Genomic DNA, 22581 nt, shown 5'->3' with positions numbered 1-22581 from the left:
CCGAAAGCGAGACATCTGAACTTAGAAAGCGCAGTCAGGGAAAAAAACCAACCAACCAACCAAAAAAAAAAAAAAAAACACCAGCCCCACCACCACCCACCACCACGACGACGACTGTGCATGCGCGCCCTGACCGCGGTGCTGCGGCGGGGGGTCGGCAGCGCGGCCGGGGAGGAGGGTGAAGGCGCGATCTGGTGTTCAAGTTTCCAAACATAGCCGGCAGCGCAGGCTGCCCGCGCCCCGCCGCGCTCCAGCTGCGGCCGCGCCGGGGAGGGCGCGGGCAGCGCGCCGGGCATGCGCGCCCCGCGCAACAAGTGGGCTCCGCGCCGGCGGCCGGGGGGAGGGGAGCGGGGCGCGGGCGCTCGGCGGTGACGCGGGGCCCCGCCCGGGTGCAGCCGAGCCGGGAGCACGGCGCGGAGAAGGGGAGGGGCGTCGCGGCGCGGGGGGAGCGCGGCGCGGCGGAGGGGGCGCGCAGCCACACGCGGCGGCGCGCAGCACCCCGCGCTCGGACTGCGAGTAGCGGCGAGGATGTGAGTGAGGAGCAGGCGGCGCCGCTCGCCACGCCGCTGCCGCCGCCGCTGCTGCTTCCCGGACTGCCACAGCTCCGCCAGCCCTCAGGGAAGCCGCCGCTGTCGGGACCGAACAGCTCCGTGTGGGTGCCCCTATCTTGCTCACGGCGGTGGATCGGCACGTACCGAACTGCAAGCTCACGAGGCAGCTGTGGCGGGTGGAAGGTGACCCCCCCCCCCCCCCCCAATCTTCCTCCGTGCACCTCCGCCTCCTCCCGGAGGAGGAGCAGCAGCAAGCGGAGAGCTAGAGAGCGCAGGGAAACAGAAGCGGCTAGAAAGCGACCCCCACCCAGCCAACCCCCCGGAGGAGCAGTGGAATCGTTTCCCACCCCACCAGGGCAGCAGCGACAGGACCACAGGTAGAAGAAGCCATCTCCGGCAGCAGGAGCGAACTAAAAGCGGACGATCCCCCTTGCTGAAAGGGGCAACAGGATCAGGTACGGAGAGCCACCCCTCCCTCCGTGCAGCCCGGGGGGGAAGACTAAGCCAGCCCCTACCCCGGCGGCAGCGGCAGCAGCTCCCCAGCCAGCAGCACCATGTCCGCCGCGCAGGTGTCCTCGTCGCGGAGGCAGTCATGCTACCTATGCGATCTGCCCCGCATGCCCTGGGCCATGATCTGGGACTTCACGGAGCCCGTCTGCCGGGGCTGCGTTAATTATGAGGGCGCCGACCGCATCGAGTTCGTGATCGAGACGGCCCGGCAGTTGAAACGGGCGCACGGCTGCTTCCAGGACGGTCGCTCCCCGGGCCCCCCGCCGCCGGTCGGCGTAAAGGCAGTGACGCTCTCCGCCAAAGAAGCGGCGGCGGCGGCGGCCCAGCAGCAGCTTAACCATGTGGATGCCACCTCCAAGGCGGCCTCGGCGGGGCTGACCCAGTCCAGCCTGGACCGCTACGGGCTCAGCGCCGCCGCGGCGGAGCAGCGCAGCCGCTTCGAGTACCCGCCGCCGCCGGGCAGCCTGGGCAGCAGCCATGGCGCCCGCCTGCCCAACGGACTGGGAGGCCCCAATGGCTTCCCCAAGCAGCCTGAGGACGGGCCACCGGAGCTGAACCGGCAGAGCCCCAACTCCTCCTCCTCCTCTTCCTCCTCCCGTCGCGGGGCGCACGGGGGGCTCGTGTCTGGCCTGCCCCCGGGGGCTGCCGGCGCTCAGATGAACGTGCCCCCGAACCTGCTGCCGCAGACGTTGCTGAACGGCCCCGCTGCCTCCGGCGTGGCGCTGCCTCCGCCGCACGGGGGCCTGAGCGGCCGCGGCGGCGGGGGTCCCCCCGCTCCCTCCGCCTCTTCCCAGGGGGGCACCTGCGGCGGCGGTGCCGGGGGAGGCGGCGGCTCGTCCTCCGAGGCCTGCGGTAAGCGGCCGGGCTCGGTATCCAGCAGTGACCAAGAGCGGGAGCTGAAGGAGAAGCAGCGCAACGCGGAGGCGCTGGCCGAGCTTAGCGAGAGTTTGCGGAATCGCGCCGAGGAGTGGGCCAGCAAGCCCAAGATCGTGAGGGACACGCTGCTCACCCTGGCCGGCTGCACCCCCTACGAGGTGCGCTTCAAGAAGGATCACGCCCTGCTGGGCCGCGTCTTTGCCTTCGACGCCGTCTCCAAGCCGGGCATGGACTATGAACTGAAGCTCTTCATCGAGTACCCTAGCGGCTCCGGCACCGTCTTCTCCAGCGCCTCCGGCGTGGCCAAGCAGATGTACCAGGACTGTATGAAGGACTTCGGCCGCGGCCTCTCCTCGGGCTTCAAGTACCTGGAGTACGAGAAGAAGCACGGCTCTGGCGACTGGCGGCTCCTGGGGGACCTGCTGCCCGAGTCTGTGCGCTTCTTCAAGGAGCTGGTGGGCGCCGACATGCTGCCGCAGCCCTACCTGGACGCCAGCTGCCCCATGCTGCCCACGGCGCTGGTGAGTCTCCCGCGGCCGGGGGCCGGGGCCGGCGGGGCGCAGGGCACGGCCGCCGCCTCTAGGGGACCTGGCGGTGGCGGCGGCGGCGGCGGCGGCGGAGCGATGCGCAAGAGGAAAGCTTCTCCTGAACCCTCGGATTCGGCCGAGGGGGCTCTGAAGCTCAGCGACGAGCAGCAGCGCCAGCAGTGGATGGCCAGTCAGAGCGAAGCGCTCAAGCTCACCATGTCGGCCGGGGGCTTCGGGGCGGTGCATGGCGGGGGTCCCCCGCCGCCGCCGCCCCTCGGGCCTCACTCCAACCGGACCACGCCACCCGAGTCCGCCCCCCAGAACGGACAGTCCCCCATGGCCGCCCTCATGTCGGTGGCCGACACGCTGGGCAATGCCCACTCGCCCAAGGACGGCAGCTCGGTGCACTCCACCACGTCCACCCGCAGGAACAGCAGCAGCCCCGTGTCGCCGGCCTCGGTGCCGGGCCAGCGCCGTCTGGCCTCCCGTAACGGGGACATGAACCTGCAAGTGGCCCCTCCTCCCCCCAGCACCCACCCCGCCATGGACCAAGTGCACCCGCAAAACATTCCGGACTCCCCCATGGCCAACAGTGGGCCCCTGTGCTGCACCATTTGCCACGAACGCTTGGAGGACACCCACTTTGTTCAGTGCCCCTCTGTGCCCAGCCACAAGTTCTGCTTCCCTTGTTCCAGAGAAAGCATCAAGGCCCAAGGGGCGACTGGTGAAGTCTACTGCCCCAGTGGAGAGAAATGCCCCCTAGTCGGTTCCAATGTGCCTTGGGCATTTATGCAGGGCGAGATCGCGACCATTTTAGCTGGGGACGTTAAAGTGAAAAAGGAGAGAGACCCTTGAGTAAGAAATCCAATCCCTTCAGACTCCTGAAGATGTAGAATTGTGAATATAACAAACTGCAAAAGTTAGTCTTATGTATAGACATTATTTTCGTCGTATGTTTCTATATTTTGAAACAAAGGTATGTACTCTTCTTCATTTGAAGGATAGAGCTGGTTTTTGTTAAACAGAATATAATATTGTTTGGTTACTACATAATACCTGTTCTCATTTCTTTGGCAGTGTGTTGGCTAGGTACACAGTTAATAGCCCTTAGCGATTACCTGCTGCTGGTGTGTATTTTTGTAAATGTATGCACTTCTCTGAAAGAAGAAGAAAAACACAAAAGACAAAAAAAAAAATTTTTTTGCCAAGGCCAGTGTTGATGCCTAAAAAATTGCTACAAAAATGGTGACAGCTTACGTTTTACAAGCCCTGAGTGTTAGTCTTTCACCTTTTTTTTCGTTTTTGGTTTTTTTTTGTTTGTTTTTTTTGTTTTTTTTTTTTGCAAAACGGTGGGGTGGCTGTGGGGGGAGGGTGTTTTTTTGTTGCAAGTTTGTAAGGAAAATGTTTCATTTTGTTTCTATTGATCTGAACGTTTTTTTAATCTTCATGTGTTTTTTGTTTTTGCTTTTATTGATGCACGGATGCTTTTGAACAGTAGAGCAAAATGCTGTACATGAGAAACATGCTCTGTTTGTCCTTTATACATTTCTGTAGTTAACAGAACACTGTAATGTGCCTTGGAGCTTAGTAAATTGTAATAAATTCAATTGATATTAATACTTCTTGAGTAGCAAGTTTTATTTTTCTCTAAGCTTAGGCAGTATGCACAAGCCGTGTTGGCTTTTTAAAGGTCTCCATTATACCAAGAGTCTGCAGTTCGTTGTGATAATTGTGGCACTTGTATGCACATTTTCACTTATATGTAGTAAGATGACGATGGTGTTATCAAACTTACTTAAATCTTGGCACTGTGCCTATTTACATTTCACCTTTAATGTTGCAGTAACGGTTGCTGACTAAGCATTTTCTATTTACTGTTCCTGCATCTCATTTCCTCCTCCCTTCTCCTCCCCCCTACTAGCTCTCCAGCTGCAAGCTGTTTGCAATACAGGATGCATACATTGTCTCTGCAATTTATTAAGGCTTGAGATTTAAAATGAAGCCTTCTTTTCACAAAAAAAAAAAAAAAAAAACAACCAAAAACCAACAAAACAAAAAACAAAACAACCCAGCATCCCATAGTTAATAATTTTAGTTGATTTTAAGAGTGCTTGTCAGAGTTAGACATTAGCCACAAACTCATGGTAAGGCAGGACTGTAGCTGAACTGAGTACAGAAAAGGGTAGCATGAAATAACAGCTTCTACAGTTAGTGTTGCAGCTGGTGGGTTGCTACCCCATTTAGGCATTGGCTTTTCATAACTTGAATTGATGATCAGTTCAGGGGCTTTATTGTGTTTTCAGGCAAGGAAGCTTCCTTTAAGCACTGAAGTGAATGCTTTCTTTTTGGCAATGATTATATGTGATTCTTTGTATAATTTACAATTCTGTGTGACATTGGCATTTTCTGGAGATAGGGGAGCAGTGTAGTACCTGTTAAGTGATCAACAGGCAAAGTAAATACACAGGCCTCATGCTAGCTAGAAAATGCAAACAAACCTAATGTGAACTTTGTCCTTTTCAGTGAGGCAAATGGAGGAAAGGGGAAAACCTGAAAAAAAAACCTCAGCAGCACTGCAGCAATCCTTTGCAGTTTGACCAGCAGAATATAGAGCTGTTCCAAATGCAACAGTATCATAGGTTATGAGCTCTTAGTTTTATTCAATAGTAGGGATCCCCACCCACCAAAGCCCCATAGTTGTATAAAAGAAAGTCTGGATGGCATTTGGTATCTGCTTGGTCTTAATACATACTTGATTTGTATTCCTGGTGGGAAGGATGGTAGAAGCCTTGATCGAGACTATGTGCTTAGTGTGCCTACAGATCTTTGCAGTCTTGTATAGATACACTCTGGCTGTTTCGTGTGTGTGTGGGGAGGGGGTGGGGTTTGTTATGTTCTGAGATTTAGTATTTGGCATCACTATATCTGTGATTTCAGACAATGACTCTGTGTGTGTATATATATAATTTTTTTCTGACAAGTGATATATCAGTGCTTAAAAATCTCCAAGCATATTGTTCTTATGTAATGGATCAAAGAAATAATGCAGAAAAGGAATGTTTTGAGTTAATTGTTGGATACAACTTACATGTTTTTTAGAATAGAGATTTGTACTGATCCTATTTTCAGTTATTTCTAAGCATGCAATTCTCACAGCAGTTTATTTTAAAATCATGAGATAGGGAGATTAACATTGTAAGCTCATGACTGGCAGAGAAAAAAAAATTGTACACATGGTTGAAATTCAACTTTAAACTTAAGGAGAAGTAATATTAATATGTGAATTGCAACTGCTATTAAAAGAGAACTACTACTGGCTATTCAATATTTAATTGTATCACAGAAGTCTGAATACCCTGATTTATATAATCAGAACCACTCCTATAATCTTGAAATCATTCATCAGTAGTTATAGCTAGAAAGGGACCCATTTGATGGATTTTTAAAATTTCAGATCATTTTTGAAAAGCTCTTCCTTTTTGAAACATAAGCCCACTTATGAGATTAATCAGTTTGATTTTTAGCAGGCAAAGGAAAGGTAAGGTGCAGTAAACATTGGTGGAAAATAAGCTTGAAGTGAATTGTAATACTGCAGTTAATTAAAGTTAACTATAGCTACAGGGTGTTTGTTGTATGGAGGTTTTTTGTAACCATGTGACCTTTTCTTTTACTCTGGCTCATTAAGCAGCCAGTCTGGGCATATTAGCCAGCATTTCTTTGAACCCACTCCATAGGTTTTTATCTGTCTGAAGATGTCCACAGCTGACAAACAAGTTGTAACCTTTTTTTGAGGAGGAAAAGGGAGCTGCCGAGTGAGTCTCATGTACAGAGATTCAGCTTATTTCTGTATTTTACAGTAATGCTCCCATCCCCCATACTTGCCAGTTATTTAAGGTACAGCTGAATGTTTGCTTGAATAAATGGTGTAAGTTAATTTATTTGTCCAGATGGTCATTTATTGTGCTTTCATTCCTTCTTGTAATGGGGAAGTATTTAAATGGTTTATTTTCCCAGGGAGGGTTGTTGTGTTTTGCTTTTTGGTTGGTTGTTTTTTTTTTTTTTTTCCCAGTTAGGTTATTCTTGACATTTCTTTTAATAGCCTTATAGCCTATTTTCTTAGAAATGGGTTAGAACATGTGTGTCACTGGATGTTTGTTTTTTAAGCATTGGCAGCTGTGTGTGAGTTGGAGATAGATGTGTTTGTGCAGTGAAGAGCTGCTATGTCCATTTGGGGGAAATACTACACAGTTCCAACAGGAACTTGAGTTTACTGATGGTAACTGGTGTAATTTAATACAAACCTTGTTATCTTTTTTATTTGCTTAGCAATTGTTGTGAATATGAGCATGCTCACCTCCTCGAACTAGTCAAGACTAACATTGTTTTGAAAGTGCAATCTCTTCAAATAGGCTGGCTGCCAGCACAGCTTTGCAGGGCTGCAGCAGTCACTGGAAAAAGGGTTGTCTGCTTCTTTATGTGTCTTGTGAGCTGAGATTTTCTTCCCCTCAAGGGAAAGGGCTTTGTCTTCAGAGCTCTCAGGTTCCCAGCTTACTATGCAGTAGTTGCCTTGCAGCTTCCCTTTTTCCTAAGTCTTGCCCTTTTTTTTTTTTTTTTTTTTTTTTTTTTTTTTTGGTATGCAGTCATTCTCCATTCATTGTAGGATGGATTGTGTTGTGCATTAGCAACTTCTTTCTCTGCCAAAGTGACACATCCTGTAGATCTGCAGCAGAGTACTGAACTGTCACTGTAGTGCTGACTCTTGTAAGGCTATTCTTGAAGCAGAACAGCTTCCCCCTTGGCGTTCAGCCATCAGAATCCATTACAGCATGCATTTTCTACCCAAAACATAGCTCTGTACCTACAGACTTGTCCTTAAAACCGTCCCCCAGAAGATGCAGAGGGCATGGTTATACCTTCCTGTATAGAAACACACACTGCTGGGTTTATCTTCAAGGTGTCTGAAAACCATGTAACAAAGCTTTTTGTTGTTTCAGCCCCTGCCTTAAAACCTCTAATGCAGTTTGGTAAAGGGAATGCCTCTGCTGATAGGGTGATGTGAAAAGAACAGCATACAAGGTCTTTTCCCAGATGTATGTCTTAAAAGAAGAATTAGGCATGTGTGTGCTGACTGAGGCTACCACAGGGCTCCTCTGATGAGCCAGACAAACATCTCTGTCTCCACGTGTTTGCCGCAGGGCAGCCCAGCCCCACACTGCCACCCCTGAGTGGGAGGCTCTGCAGGAATCCAGTTCTCCCTGGGAATGGACTTGCCATGAGAAGAAACATGGGAGATTACGTGTCATTTCAAGTTTTTGACAGCAAACCCACTCTCTTTCAGCCATTCAGGAAACTGTAGGGTGAACAGCAAAAGGGAGCAGTTAGACATGTGAATGGGAGGGGGAGGATGCTCCCCTAAAGTTTGTCTGGCCAGTACAGTCTGTGACTGGTTGGACTGGCTGAGCTACTTGGGGCTAGGTAGGTTCAAGATTCCAAGGTCTGACTGCTTGGCTGGATGCAATGAACCATGCTGGTATAAGTGTGAGGGGACGCAGCTACCCTGAAGTGTTCTCTCTCCCTGCTCACTGACACAGCCACACAATCCTGCCTATTGCCGGGTTGAGACTGCATTTTCCTCGCTGCTGTGTGCCTTGCCTTCCCGAAGCGCCCTTGCAAGGTTTTTTGGAGGCGGTGGGAGCAGGGGTGGAGGTGAGGAAGGTCAAGCTTCTTAGGTTTCAGCTGATTTGGCATCCGCTCACAGCCCTCCCCGCCCCACCCCCCTCCCTCGTAGCCCTGCTTGGCCATATGCACTCGCTGCTGCTTTTATGACCCTTTGCAAAGAAACCTTTAAGATGTGAACTGCTGCAAATTGCAATTTATTTTCAGGAAATTTCCCTTTCCCCTTTCCTACACGATCATCGTTAACAGTGAGAAGACTGGTTTTCTGTGGTCCCCGAAGACCCTATAGTGGAGAGCTGTGCCTTTCTCTCTGGCTGGCACTGCTCTCCCGGCAGTACTGGCTGTGCCAGGCCACCCGTTCGCTCAAGTCTGCTTCGGTGGGGTATCTTTCTAATTTTTTTTTGGCCAGCACAAAGGCCCTTTACTTTGTTTAAGGAGTGGAGGCTGAGCCTGGCAGCTCCACCGCAGCGCGGAGCGGCTTGGCACTGCTGCGGCACGGCAACTTAGGCAGGGACTGAACCGAACTGAATCAAACCGGGCTGGGCTGGGGAGGGTCGCCAGGGCATGCAGTTGCCGCTGGGCTGGGCCGACCTAGACAGCCATGTGATTGCCTGCCCGTCCGCCTGCCCTCCTGCCTGCCCGCCTCTGCGCAGGGGATGGGAACGGGGACACGAAACATGTCTGTGCAGCTTCAAGGAGCCGAACAGAATTCCCCACTGTCATCATCCTCCTCCCCTCCCTCCCTGCAGGCTGCCAGGGAGGAGGGCTGATTACAGCTCCGCTATTGTTCAAGTAACCTACAAATGGATTTGCATGGAGGCAGGTTGGGAGGGGCGGAGGGTGGGATTTATTAGCAGCAGCTAAATTCGTCGGGATTACTATTAGACTGAGAGCTTCTCAATGGGAATGATCCCTGGGTGAGCGATGGGGTGGAGGGGAGGGACTGGAAAGCTCCTTTTCTGCAACTAGGTGAAGGGGTGGCTGGCTCCAGCCGAGTAGCAGAGGCAGGCAGGGTGCAGCTGGCCGGGGACGGCGCTTCACCTCGGTTTAAACTGTAACCCTCTATTCCAAGCACGCAGCTCCTGGCAGCGCCGCTCATACCAAAGCCTTGACTCAGGGTTATCTGCATGCTGGGTAATAAGCAGCGTCACCAGAGGAATGTGCAGAGAAAGCAGCCATGCTGCTGCAAGCCTCCGCTCGCTCCTCAGGCAAACCACTGATTTAGCAGCCTGCTTCTGCTTCTGGGTTGCCAAACTGGGCGAGGCGTAGTGGGCTTCTCCAGGGGGGACAGCCCCTAGTCGGTTTGAAGCCAAAACAGCGCTTTGCCCTTCCTTAAGCAAGTGTTGTTTATGCAAAGTTTCTTGGGACTTTGCTAACCATATTTGAGAACTGTGCCTAGGAAAGGATGAAGCTACTCCTCAAGTTACCACATTAGTTTATCTATTTTCCAGATGGGTAAGCTCAAATGTTTGAGCCAGAGTCACACAGCAAATGCCTATCAGAACAAGGGAGACCGTAGCCATTGGTTACTGCCCCAAATGCTTGTCTCCCTTCCTCTGGAATAAAAGCATGTTGTCACAACAACTGTGCAGCTGAACAGAAAAGCACTTATGTGACACAGGTGTTTGGGAACAACAACGTTCAGTGCCAGGCCAGTTGCCTGTAGTCTGTGTGCGTCCTTCACTCTGATAGCTCCAAGGCTGGAGGCTGTTGCTGTTCTTGCTGATGCAACATACAGAGGGCTGGGGTGAAGAAGAGTGCATACCTGTGTGTCAGAGGTAGGAGCTCCCCTTTGGCTATGATGGAAAACACACCACATACAAATCAAAGACAGGACGGGGTTGCTTTGAATTGCTATATTCCGGATTATCTAAGGCAATCTTACTCTTCACTGCACACATCATGGCAACAAGAGACAAGATCATAGTGTTGTTGCTTAGGTTTTCATTTGAACATGTCTGGACTGGCACACTGTTGGAGTAAGGGCAATACACTTTTGTAGGTTTGATGTATGTAAGAGCTGAGGGCAGAGTTAGGGAGGGAGTGGGAAGCCTGAATATCTGGTCTGCTACTGGAAAATATAGGCCATGGACTTGAAAGTTTATTTGATCTAGCTTGATATGCTAGACATTTTCTCTTAGAACTCAGTGTCTGTAACTGATTTCTGTAAAATATAAAGTATAAAACATTTGAGATTAAAACAACTGAAAGAGCTCTTATCTTCCTGCAGCAGTAAATTTTGGAGTATTTTTTACTTGCTCAAGTATTGTTGATGTTCTTGACTCCGTGTTACATGTAAAGATAATTCCTCCCTGAAGAATTCAGACTGCAGTGATAAGAAGGGCCAGTTAGCACATTTATTGTATGCCATCTCCTGCAATTAAAGATTATGCTGTGTATTTTATCAAAAAGATGCAGCCTTTTCAAGAGCTGTACCTTGTTAAGTGTATATACTCATTTTTGGCAAACATTTGCTGTGGTTTTGAGTGGTTCCCTGACTCCAACTCCCATCCAGCAGTCAACTTTTGTGTTAATCCAGCTGAACTCATTCAGCTGTGCTCACTGCACCATTTCTGCTGGAGGGGAGGTAGCAAGAGGTGCAGGCATCAAGGACAGTATCAGTTGTGTGATCTGTGGATATCTAGTCACATTCTGCTAACAAGGACCTGTGGCCTAAGATAGATTCATTAGTCAGCAGCCTTGATAGAATGTCTAGTGGCTTGTGTGACAGTTAAATACCAGGAAGCAATGCAGAAATTCTCATGCTCTTTTGTACCTGTCTTTCCTCATGCTAGAACTGATGACAACATTTCTTGAGAACTGCACTGCACATGCTTAATACAAAGAGCAGCTCCTTTCAGGTTTTTGCGTGATTAGTTGCAGGTCTCTGCATAGATCTTCTCTGTTCTGTTGGCTGGATTTTTACAGTACATATTTTGCAAGTTACAGCTTGAAGCTTCCTCCTTGCAGAAGGTTCTGTCATTTGAAGGAACCCCACCCTGCTCTCCCTTGAAGATGTGCAATCCTAGGCTGTGTTTGAGCATGCCTGGGAAGGCAGGTGCAGCCTGGCTGGATCCTCAACATTGCCTGCAAATAAACACTGCTTAAACAAATTGGACTAAAAAGAACACTCAAGAGTCAGGTAATAATCAGGACAGGTTTTGCTCTGTAGTCTCTATTCTGTGATTTTCTCGTCCCCTCTCCCTTGAGTTATAGCCCAGAATATATGACATGATTGAGTTGCTATGGAAATAATTTACAACATAAACTATATAACAATGAAAGTTCTTAATAGTACCTCTGTTGAAAACAACAACATCACATCACAGTCACTTTAAAACTCCCCAGATTTCCTTTCTGTTGTTGTAAATGAGGACTTAGGTAAAATTAAAGGATTATTTTCTAATATTTTAAGGAAAATAATCCTTTTAGCATAGAACATATAAATGCAGTTGTATTCTTCCTCACTTGACCAGCACATGCATAGCTGTCAGATATGTCTTCCAGCTCAGAAAAGATGGAAGATGCTTAAAGCCAGTAAAATTCTTCAAACCTTAGAAGCAAGGGATCAGATTAGAGCAAGGTTATTTTCCTGCTTGAAGCGGGCCCTTCATGCTCTTATCTTGGTCAGAGTCTGTGGGAATTGTAGGCTGTCACCTGCTCCAAACCATTTCCTCCTCAGATGACCTTTGTAGAGTTGCCTGATTCCTTCCCAGCGTGCTGAGAGTCACCATATTTATATTATTTGCTGCAAGCATTTAAGGCATCAGTCCTTGTCAGCACACATACCCTTACTCTCAGGGTCTTGTCCAAACTAAGTTGTACAGTTTGATGGGGACCCATCCCATTACCACACAGACTTCTCAATGATGTTCTGTTTCAGGGTTGTAATGTCTATGTACTGATACACCAACTTTCTTTGATGCCTAAATATGTCTGGGTCTGGATAGCTCTTTTACTAAGCTCTTAAGGCTTTTTGGCTGTTGTTCCCTAAGGAATCCTGGCAATGTAGTTACCAGACTTCTCTTGATTTTTCATTTGGTTCACAGTGGAGTTCCCACAGAATTTAAGACCATTTGGTCTCAATTTAACATTATACTGCTCACTGACTGCACAGGAGCTTCTCTAACTGCTCTGTTGAACAGCTCCATGTCTCAAATGGCAGCCTTACCTGTATATGATGGATACATACCTGGAAAAGGTGAACAATACCTGTTCCAGTGAACAATCCCTTCCCTTGTGCAAGTTTGCATGTCAGATGTGTATCATTGGAGTGTCCCTGCTCTCAGGAGAACCTTCTGTAAGCTGTGTGTAGGACTAATAATTCTTCTTTACCTCTTGTAGCAAAATGCTATAGTCTAACATGAATTCATTTCCTCCATGCCACTTCCTCCATCATGTTACTCACGGAGGAATTCTCAAGGTGGCAATCCATTTAAGCTCTAGCAGCACACCCTGTGGATGTAATTCCAAGGATATTTTCATTTCTGAACATGCAGGTAGTGATGTTCCCTGGGTGTAGATGAGCACATTCCCCATTAATATAATGCAGACCAGATGCCATGAGAGTATGCTTCTGGAGCCAGTCTCAAGCTGGCCAGAACGAGAACCAATTAGCTCAACACTCCCGATGCTGTGTGGCCTTCGTTTGTTGAGGGGAGGTTTTCTGTAGCTACTCAGTTTTAATTCTCTACAGCAGCAGCATTAGGCATCCAGAGATACAGGTGTGCATATGTATTTTAACTCCATCAGCCCTGAACTTAGCCTAAACCACCTTCTGCCAGTCCTGCTGTACTCTCCAGGCCCCACATCAGTGTACATTGCAACAGTCTCCTGCTGAAGTGCAAGCTGCAGTGCCTGTTGCTTTTGTTGACTCTGCAGGAGGAGTGCCTGGTGTGCTACTGGTTTTTCACCAGCAGATAAATGACATTGCTGTCTTCCCTCCTCACAGCACATGAGTCCATTGAGATATATCAACCTATTGGTTTTGCCAATATTTTTATGCAGTTGCTCTGTTTTTCTCTTAGTGATACAGTCCACTTGTCCGTCAATGTGCTTCATGGTACACAAACTTCTGGTTTACTTTCCCCGGGGGTTTCTCTGTCTCAGGGTCCCAAGTCCATTCAGTTAGCAGTTTCTCCCCCTTTGTGCATATCTGCTTGCTGCAGCAAGGCAAACCACACAAATTCATCCATTTAATTTGCTCCCACTACTAAGTCTTTTCTGTAATTCCTCTGGCTCCTTCTCTGCTGGGTTTGATGATTTTACATAGGTGGTTTGCTTCAGGATCATGGGTTCTTAGGAGGGGCAGGTTACATTTAGCAATTGTTTGTATAATGTTATTTGTGGTATAAGCATAGCAACTTCAACAAAACTTTTTTTTTCTCTTTGGGAACTTGTAAGGTTAAATTAGATTTGTATGACAAATACGAATTATGAAAGGCCATGAGTCATTGTTCACTTGGAAGTGTGATAGATGTCAGGATTAGAATGAAGTACACCTTACTTGGGACAGAAGAACTACTGTTGTTTTTTACCTTCATAGCTTGAAATATGTATCACAGAGTTCACAAAATATTCTGAGCTGGAAGGGACTCACATCGATCATCCAGTCCAGCTCTTAAGTGAATGGCCCATACAGGGATCAGTCCACAACCTCAGTGTTATTAACACTGTAATCTAACCAACTGAGCTATCCCTTACAGATGCACTTCCATTCTTGGCCTGCAGGACTTTCCAGTGCCTCTGTAAGCTCTTCCTGAGCTTACAGAGGTGGTGCTGAATTGCCTTTGTATATATTTCCTTCCAATGAATGAATAAAATGAAATTGCTGAGTGTTGAAAGGGAGGATTTCTGTCAAAAAAGAGCAATAAATGGAAATGTACCTCTTTTGGAATGTGTTTCAAGGAGATCTGGAGACCCTTAACCTGAAATAGAGGATGAAGTAAGAACAAGTGCCAGTGGCAAAGGAAAGAAATGAAAATTATACAAACTCTATCCTTCAGCAAGTGGGGATGAAAAGGAAAGGGAGACATGCAGAGTTTTCTGGGTTTAAATGCTTGAGAGATGCTCTGAAGCTGTTGTGATAGACACATAAAAGCCAAACGATTGCATAGCTATGAGCAGCAAAACTTTGCAGAGCAACAGAGGCACTAGAAATAAAATTAATTATATTATAGTTGACCAATAGGTTGTGAGGTGAAAAGTCCCTTGTTACTAATTTGTCAATTAATAATAAACAAGTTTTTGAGATGAGAGGCATTAGATAATGAGAAGCAAGTTTGTTGCAAGATGATGGTTCTTAAATGTGGATCTTGTCAAATACTTTGGTGGCCATTATTGTTATATTCCTGTATTAGCCAAAGATATGCAGCGTAGTTTTTAGAAGACAAAGACATGGTTGTCTTAGAAATATTTATGATTTAAATACTAAAGGAGAAGAACCAAGAGGGGATGTTGAAATGTTTGAAAGTGCTATTTGAGCATAAAAAAATCAAACCAGTAGGACTTGGCACACTGCTGAATGGTGAATGATCCAGACAGTAGCAGGTTATATTTATGGCATACGCAGTCGTGCATGGTGTGAGAAAATAATTTTTCTAAGTGTATTGCCTAGTTTCATTAAAGGTACCACGGTGTTTCTGGGGAAGGTCTGATTGTCACAGGATAACTTATTGGCAGCTGTCTGTAAAATGGGCATCTGATCAGAAAGCAAATGCCAGGATGCATGAGGAATGAAATGCTGGATGTTATGTGAAGCTTCTTACCACCATGACAGGAACCAAGATCTGCCCCTACCTGAAAGAGTATTGGTGACCCCATCTTAAAAATTATAATGAACCGTGTAAAGGGGTTTGGAGATAAGCCCATGAGAACAGTTAGAGACATGTAGAAATGTCTCTGCACCACAGCAGAAGTGCAGTTATTGTTTATTTATTCTACAGCTAAAGCCCCTTAGTAGGCATAAGACTTTGCAGACAAATAGGACAGGTCTGTGCCTGAGGAATTTGCCTACTGAGCAAGACCGAGCACAGCAAAAGGAAGCAAACCAAAAGAAGTGTGTTGGTACATATGCAGAGCAGGGAGGCAGTAGGAGGCAGAAAGAACCACGGGAGAGGTGAGGGTCAAAGGTATCACCAGAGCCCTCCCAGGGTATGCGCTTACCTTCCAGTAAGGCAGGCCCTTCTAGTATTGCTGTGGAGAGGAAAAGCTTCTTGTTTCATCTATGAGGTGTGACCTGTCTGCTCACAACTTCAGTACTGTAGGAAATACCCTCCAGACTCCACAAACAATTTCCCCTGACTTCTTTTTCTACATATTCAGATGCTTTTACAGCAGCTCCATATTTGTGTGCATGGAAAAGCAGCTGCATTGCACAAACAGCAAAAAAATTCAATTTGAATTCAAAAGCAAATTTTGGTGGACTTGTGTTGCTATGCTTTAATATTCATGCACTCAAGATTTATTCATACAAACGAATTTTAAGTTGAATTCTAAACATGAAAAAGGTAGTATTGCACATTTTGTTATAAACTTCTTGCTAGGTGGCCAAACATGATACAAAATTGTTATCATTTGAGATGTGTAATTAGCCAGCATATCAGTAGACCTAAAAATGTTCATCAAATAATCATTTTGAGTGATGAAAATCTTGAGTATTTTCTAATCCAGTTGCAGCTAATTTCAGAAGAGAAGAAAATAATATTAATAGAATATGTTTTTTGTTGCATATTACTTGCTCAGTTCTAGTATTATGTATGCAAATCAGGTAATTTTGTACCTAATTGCCTGATTTGCATGCATAAATGTAGGTTGCACATGTGCAAATGATTTAATTCAAATTTAGTATATGCCTAATATGTAAAGTGGCTGAAAACTTGAATCTATGTATCTGAATAACTCAGAATTTTTACTTAAATAAAAACCAAAATTTGCCAGCAGCTTTGGAGGTCAGACGAAGTAGATGGCTTCTTTGGATGATTTTGCAGGTGCAGAAACCCTGGAGTTGGAAATTTTTCTAGAGAAACGAGGAATTATGTGAATGCCCGGTGAGAGAAGTAAATAAAAAGGTTCCTGTTGCCTTAAATGCTGTAAGAAAATCACAGAAAAATGTGACACTTGGCAAGTGGAAGAAGACAGAATCACTCAAAAGAAAATGTGGCTTTCGAAGTCTTAGATGATTTATCAGACAATTAAACCTAAGATGAAGCGTGTGAAATTACAATACTAAAATCTAAGTGTTTAAAAAACTCTTTCAGGTAGTATCACGGCCATGAAAGGAACTGAGCTGACAGTTCTTGTGAATGAAGTTCTGTGACTTTAGGAGGAGATCCATGGGCAAAGGATAGAAAAGCCTCATTTGTTCTGCCATGCCATGCATTTCACCTCTGATCTGGAAGATAAAGAAGATCCAGACTTGGAAGATTAGCAGGAAAAAAAAAAAAAAACCAAAACAGGCCCAAGATCCTGTTTTGTTATGAGTCTTTCTGAGGAGCTCCCAGTACTGGGATCGGATGCGTTGTCACCAGCAGTTTTCATAATGATTTGGAAGAGCAGGAAGTGTCCCTGAGGAGGGGAACTAAAATTACCAACAGCATTTTTACTGTGGCATCAGCTGTAGTCTAATACAGTGGTAGGCTGTTTTCTCCCTATTACTCAGAGCTCTTCTGCAAGCTCAATTTGCATACACATGGGTGACAACTACTGCTAAAATAAGCATGTAGAAAAAAATGGAAGCAATTTAAAGGCACATATGGACTCACAATTCCAAATTCTCATTCACACTAGTAAGAAGTGCAAGCAGGGTCAAAAGAGGTATGACATATGCTTCTTTCAATTCCCCTTCATGCTGGCAAGAACTCTAAAAAATTACAGGTGTAGATTAGAATTCGGCACAAAATTATTTTCTGTCCTTCTAAGGGCTGGTGTGTCCTAGCCCAGCTGACTTGAGTATAGTTCAGTTGATTTCTGACCAGTGTAGCTTTGCTAATAATAATTTCTTGTGTCAATGTGTTTATAATGGCAAAGACATATCTTTCTTAGAAAAGGTTATTTTACTTCAAAGGAGGAGACAAGATGGAGTACATCTTACTTTCTGTAGAAATACACAGCAGCAGGCATGGAGGGGAGGGTAAGGAGGGTTTGCCAAGCACTTTTGCATGATGTGTCTGGAAGCTTGTGCTCTAGATGGGAAGCCACGTGAGAGCTGGGGCCACAGCTCTTTTAGTCTCTTCACCTAGTGAGCCTCTTCCATGCACACGAGCATGCTCACCTTTAGAAGCATATTTGTGATGCTTTCACAGGTTACCTACCCCAGAAAAGTGCTCCTTGATGCAGACTTGACTTTGAGCTAATTTTGTTTGCTCCTGGGCATACAAAATTGTTTTGATTTAAATGAGAATCTAACTCACCGTTTTCCTCCTGTTCTATCAGTGGGAGAGAAAACACTGCTTGACTAGTTGTCTTACCACTTTGTTTGTGTGATAACCTCATCAGAGCAGCACATGCAGAGATCTGTACAAAAAAATAAACCCAAACCCTGGGCTGTATTCCCAGTTCACTCTCTTGAGTGTTTAGCTAAAGCAAAACTTCTGTTGGAAACGTGCTCTGTTGTTTGACTAAAGACTTTTATTATCATTTCATCATAGAGTAAAAAGACACTTTCTATTTTCCAGTTTTTCAGTATGAGTGAAAAGCACTGACTGATAGCCTTGGACATTGAAGGTTCCTTGTTTTTTCACAGAATGGATATATCTTGGGTAGTATTAACTTCCTTCTCTCAACAGCTTCTTGTTCCTCCTCAGTTTAATATTCAGGACTGATTCCATTCTTGATCTCTATTCTGAATCTCACTTTGTGTGTTTTCTGCAATTGAGGCAATTGCTGCCTGTTGCAATGCAGGATTTTGGGGTGGGCATCAGTCCTGTGCAACTGAGCTGAAACTGCAACTCTGTCTCAGCAGCACAGAGCGTACAGAATAGGCACCACCACATTGCAATGGCCAACAGCCCAGGCAGAGGGAAGGGAAGGGAAGGGAAGGGAAGGGAAGGGAAGGGAAGGGAAGGGAAGGGAAGGGAAGGGAAGGGAAGGGAAGGGAAGGGAAGGGAAGGGAAGGGAAGGGAAGGGAAGGGAAGGGAAGGGAAGGGAAGGGAAGGGAAGTCAGCACATAACATACCTGATTGTCTAAACCATCTTTTTCCACAAAACAAAGCCCCCATGAAGGGCATGACACTGTAAATACACACTAGGACAGGACAAACTTATACCAAAATCCCAGAAGGAGAAGAGCATTTGCACTTGGCACTGTTCACCTTATTGTCGTTGCCCGGGAAATTACTGTAGTTTCTTGACTCAGATATTATGTTCCTTCATAATAAATTTTTTCAAAGAGATATAGCTTTTTCCTGGTTGCCTTTTTGCCCTCTTTTTTGTAATCCCTGCTTGGCAGCTGAAGTGGTCTAACATTTTATGTAACTGGTAGCAGAAATTATTGCCAAGGAGTGAATTGTTTTTAGAGAACATCCCTCCCCTTGGGTTAAATATAGGTTGCAGCATTCCAGTATAATGAAAAGATTGGAAAACATTTACACACTGGAGTATTTTCTGCTTTGTAGTAACAGAGTAAGACATTCACGATTGTGAATATCATAGCTGCAAAGACAAGTTTAGTCAGCCTCCATCTTTACAGTATTTAATCCATACACTACAATGTTTACCATTTAGACCAAATTCTCTAGCCCTTGTGTTTTATTACCTTGTGGTGTGCTGTTGACTACAGCATATTGGTTTATTATCTTACCATGTGCACTGTGGCACTCGCATTGGTTTTGTACTGCAAAATTGCATAGGATGCTGGACCAAGAATATCCAATCCTCTTGATTACAAAATATGAAAGCAAATGTGGAGGGGTTTTACTGCTACAAAAATTAGATCTGTATTGTGTTGTTGTCACCAAAGATATTTGATTTCAAACACATTTACAGTTGCCATAAACTCTGCTTTGTAACCTGAAATCATCTGTACCACTATGACTAAAATCTTAAAATGCAGAAAATAGTTAAAATTCAAACTGGAAAATAAAGCCTGAGAAACATTGAGCCTTGCTAATTCAAACACCATCTCCACATTTTTTCTACATATACACATGTATGCACATGCATTCCCAATCTTGCATATACATTTACAAGCTCGCACATTCACTAGCTCAGACACACATTTAAAGGCGCTGTCACACAGAGAATGTGTTCTGCAGTATAGCTGGTACACAGGGTATTTTTGAAGACAGAACAAGATGACTGTAAATTGACACTTCCACCCACTAATGAAAAAAAGCCAAGAAAACCTCAGCAGAGAATGAGTTTTATAATTAATGCTGAACAATTTTCATTGACAAAGCAAAAAGAAGCAAGTGGATGGCTGATTTAAATGTTGAATGATTAATGCATAGAGAGGCGGCTGAGGAAAAAGACAAATTCAGGAGCAACGATGGAAATTTATGTATGAGAGAGTCAGCACCATATTCTGATCTCAGTTACACAGTCGTAAATCTGTTATCTTAATGGAAGTATTCAGCTTTTATATTTGCATAGCATAAGTGAAAATAGAATTTAACCCAGAATGCATTTTCGATTGTGTATTTGCATGACTGAAAGGGGAGAGCTGTGTATGTTTGCATGTGATAAACTGCAAATACATGAGACTTTTTGTATCTCTTGGTGAGAAATGAAGAGAATGAATATGTGTGTGATTGTGTATGTGTGTGCCAGTTGTGGGGCTGTCTGACAGTGCGTGGGAGGGTGAGAACGTGTTTGTTCCTAGACTCTGTGGTTGGGTGAAAATGGCTCCTGGAAATGCCGTTTCAGATTAGAGAGCGAATGCTGGAGAGGTGGATATTTCATTATCTTCTTTGTGTGGTGTTTTGGAGTTGGTAATATGAAAGCAGAGCTATATATAATCCAGTCACATATGTGGTGTCCTCAAGATTTATAGTGCCTGCTAATGCCAGAATCTTAGGGGTGTTTCACTGTGCTAAGCAAAATGCCTCAAAGACCAAGGCAATGCAGACCCCGCCTGACTTTTCTCACATACCAAGAAAGAAGAAATTCTTCTTTCAAGATGCCCAGTTTTATTTTTAAATTTGTGTGCAATGCCCATCACAATGTAGAGTGAGTGCTGTCTCTTGTCCTTGCCTTGTGAAGTGGGGCCAGTCTCCACCTGCCCTGGGTGTGTGTGTGCTGGGAGAGGAGGGTGTGGAGGTCACAGGCAGTAGTTTGCTGTGTGCAAGCATCTGAGATGCAGAGGCTGTATTTTTAGCTGCTCCAGATTCTCCCCTGGCTGGGATATGATGCTGAGGAGTTTATTGCTGTAAGGATGTGCCTAGAATACCAGGCAGCCTCAGAAATTTACTGTGCCGCAGAGCCCTGACTCAGTGCTTCTCTGTGACTTTCCTGTGTTGCTTCTGCACTGGAAAGAGAAGAAATGGTTCCTTGTGTTCCCGGCTACTGCTGGCACTAGAGGGACAGCTTCTGTGATTTTCTGAGAAGCCCTGTCGCAGAGAATGACAGCCACTCTGGGTCTGGCTAAATTGTACTTTGCTTGGTGAAGCTGCTCTCAGGTTTATTCACAAATATTACTCTACATTTTTGTCTGAACAGTAGGAATAATCACATTCTGCTTTTGATTTGTGAATTTCTCAAACATGTCTATAATGCCTCTGCAAGTAGTTTTTTTTTTTTTGCAGCTATTCACACTAGATGCTTCCAAAATATTAGAGACATTTCACAGGTAATTTCTCTATAGAGCGTTTCAGGGGAGAATGGGGAGACATGGCCATGGGTGGATTTCCATACACCTGGCTGTGAGGGAGGTGGACAACCAGCCAGAGGGGTGAGTATTTGTTAGGGATACTCCCCGTGATGAATCCTGTAGGAAATGAAATTACGTTCATGGTCCTTTTGTCCCACTGGTGAGGATGCACCTGCAGGTTTGAAATGGTGGTTTCAACCTCAAAACCCTCTTTAATTGTGAGATACAGTACATTTACCATGTTAAATGATATAAACAAAAGATCAGCAACTGACTTATTGAAAATCTAAATTCTGAGAAGCCCAACTTGTCCCTTACAAGTCCGGTGAAACAGCATAAACTCTTGATGAAAGAAATTTATTTGTACCATCAGATTTTTTTTTGAAACAAGAAACAAGTATGAGACACCCTGAAGAGCCTGAGCAGGATGCCTCTAAGTCCGTCTGCTTGAGAAACACGGTAAGACCCGGTGTATTCTCTTAGGTTTGGCTGTATTATATTCCGCAAGAAGTGGGCTTTCCTCCATTTTCCAACCTAAACGATTCTATGAATCTGTGAGCGCTGCCCGAAGGAGACTGGAAATAAGGAGCTGACACCCGTCTGCTGTTGCTGGATCCCGAGCTCTGCTGGAGGCTCCCTGCTGCCCTCTTGTTGCTGGAAGTGACACTGGAAATACGCGCACTGTTTTCGCATTGTGATGGGAGCTTGACTAATATCCTCACTTTTGGGGGAAAATCACAGACCTCACATAGGAATGTCTGCCTCATTGCTGTGGCATCCGGAATAACAAATACGGCACTCGCAGCTATTACAGTGCCTAGCGTTTGTCTGAACGGCCGCATACTCGGAAGCACAAGCACGACTGAGGGGCAAGCTCAAGAGAGGATTGTAGGCAGAGGCAATATATCTTTTCAACTTCTTAGTCTTGCAAAATACAGATGAGCTTTCAGCCATACAAGCTCTCCCATCATGCTTACTTTTCCCACATGCTTACTTTTCTGATATGCTTAGGGCATGGTGACTAGTGCTTTAGTAAATGATAGAGACTGAGACTAAAGGGACTGTTTTCAAAGCAGCCCTGCCGAATGCCACACGCACAAGGCTTGAAGCACCTCTGTATTGCCATGGGAGATTCTGTATTTTAATTTTGTATTATTAATTCTTTACTTTCTTTAGATCATTAGTACTCTGACATTGTTGTCATCCACATTGTATTCATGAAACTTACTGGAAATAATTTTTGTGGTTTGCAGCTCAGTTCCTGCTTGGTTTGCTGGTTGATTTCTCTTCTAAAAAAAGAAAAAAATCAAATTTGATTCCCAATTGCTCCTTGTTTGCTCAGACCAGAGGCTATGAATGGAATACAGAGAAGGAACTCTACTCCGTCCAGTCATGAATGGTAGCCAGGTCAGGGCTGAGCCACATTGGCAGGAGGCAGTGATGTGGGAAGATTGCCCTACCATTATCTATTCTGTAGACAAGCAGCAGATTTAATTCTCAGAGGATCTCAAGCCTATAATAAAATCTCAATGGGAACAAAAAACCCTGACCCAGAAGGCAGTTGCATGTTCTACTTGTCCTCCATAGTTGTGGGTGTAAATGTGGCTGTGGATCAAGGGAGCTGTGTGGCAATTTT

At 45.7% G+C, this 22581-nt stretch overlaps 1 protein-coding gene across 1 annotated transcript; it reads left to right on the top strand.

The window, feature by feature from the left end:
- Nucleotides 1–424: 424 nt before the first annotated feature.
- Nucleotides 425–4083, top strand: IRF2BPL (interferon regulatory factor 2 binding protein like). The gene has a single exon (XM_021542812.4). It carries the CDS (start codon nt 1106–1108, stop codon nt 3317–3319), a length of 2214 nt encoding a protein of 737 aa, XP_021398487.1. The 5' UTR covers nt 425–1105; the 3' UTR covers nt 3320–4083.
- Nucleotides 4084–22581: the final 18498 nt, after the last annotated feature.

The sequence above is a fragment of the Lonchura striata genome, chromosome 5, assembly GCF_050655825.1.
Source record: "Lonchura striata isolate lonStrDom1 chromosome 5, ASM5065582v1, whole genome shotgun sequence".
NCBI classification, from domain to species: domain Eukaryota; kingdom Metazoa; phylum Chordata; class Aves; order Passeriformes; family Estrildidae; genus Lonchura; species Lonchura striata.
This window is presented reverse-complemented; position numbering and strand designations above follow the sequence as displayed.

Coding starts and splice junctions, on each gene's coding strand:
- IRF2BPL (XM_021542812.4), top strand. CDS start 1,106: ATGTCCGCCGCGCAGGTGTCCTCGTCGCGGAGGCAGTCATGCTACCTA.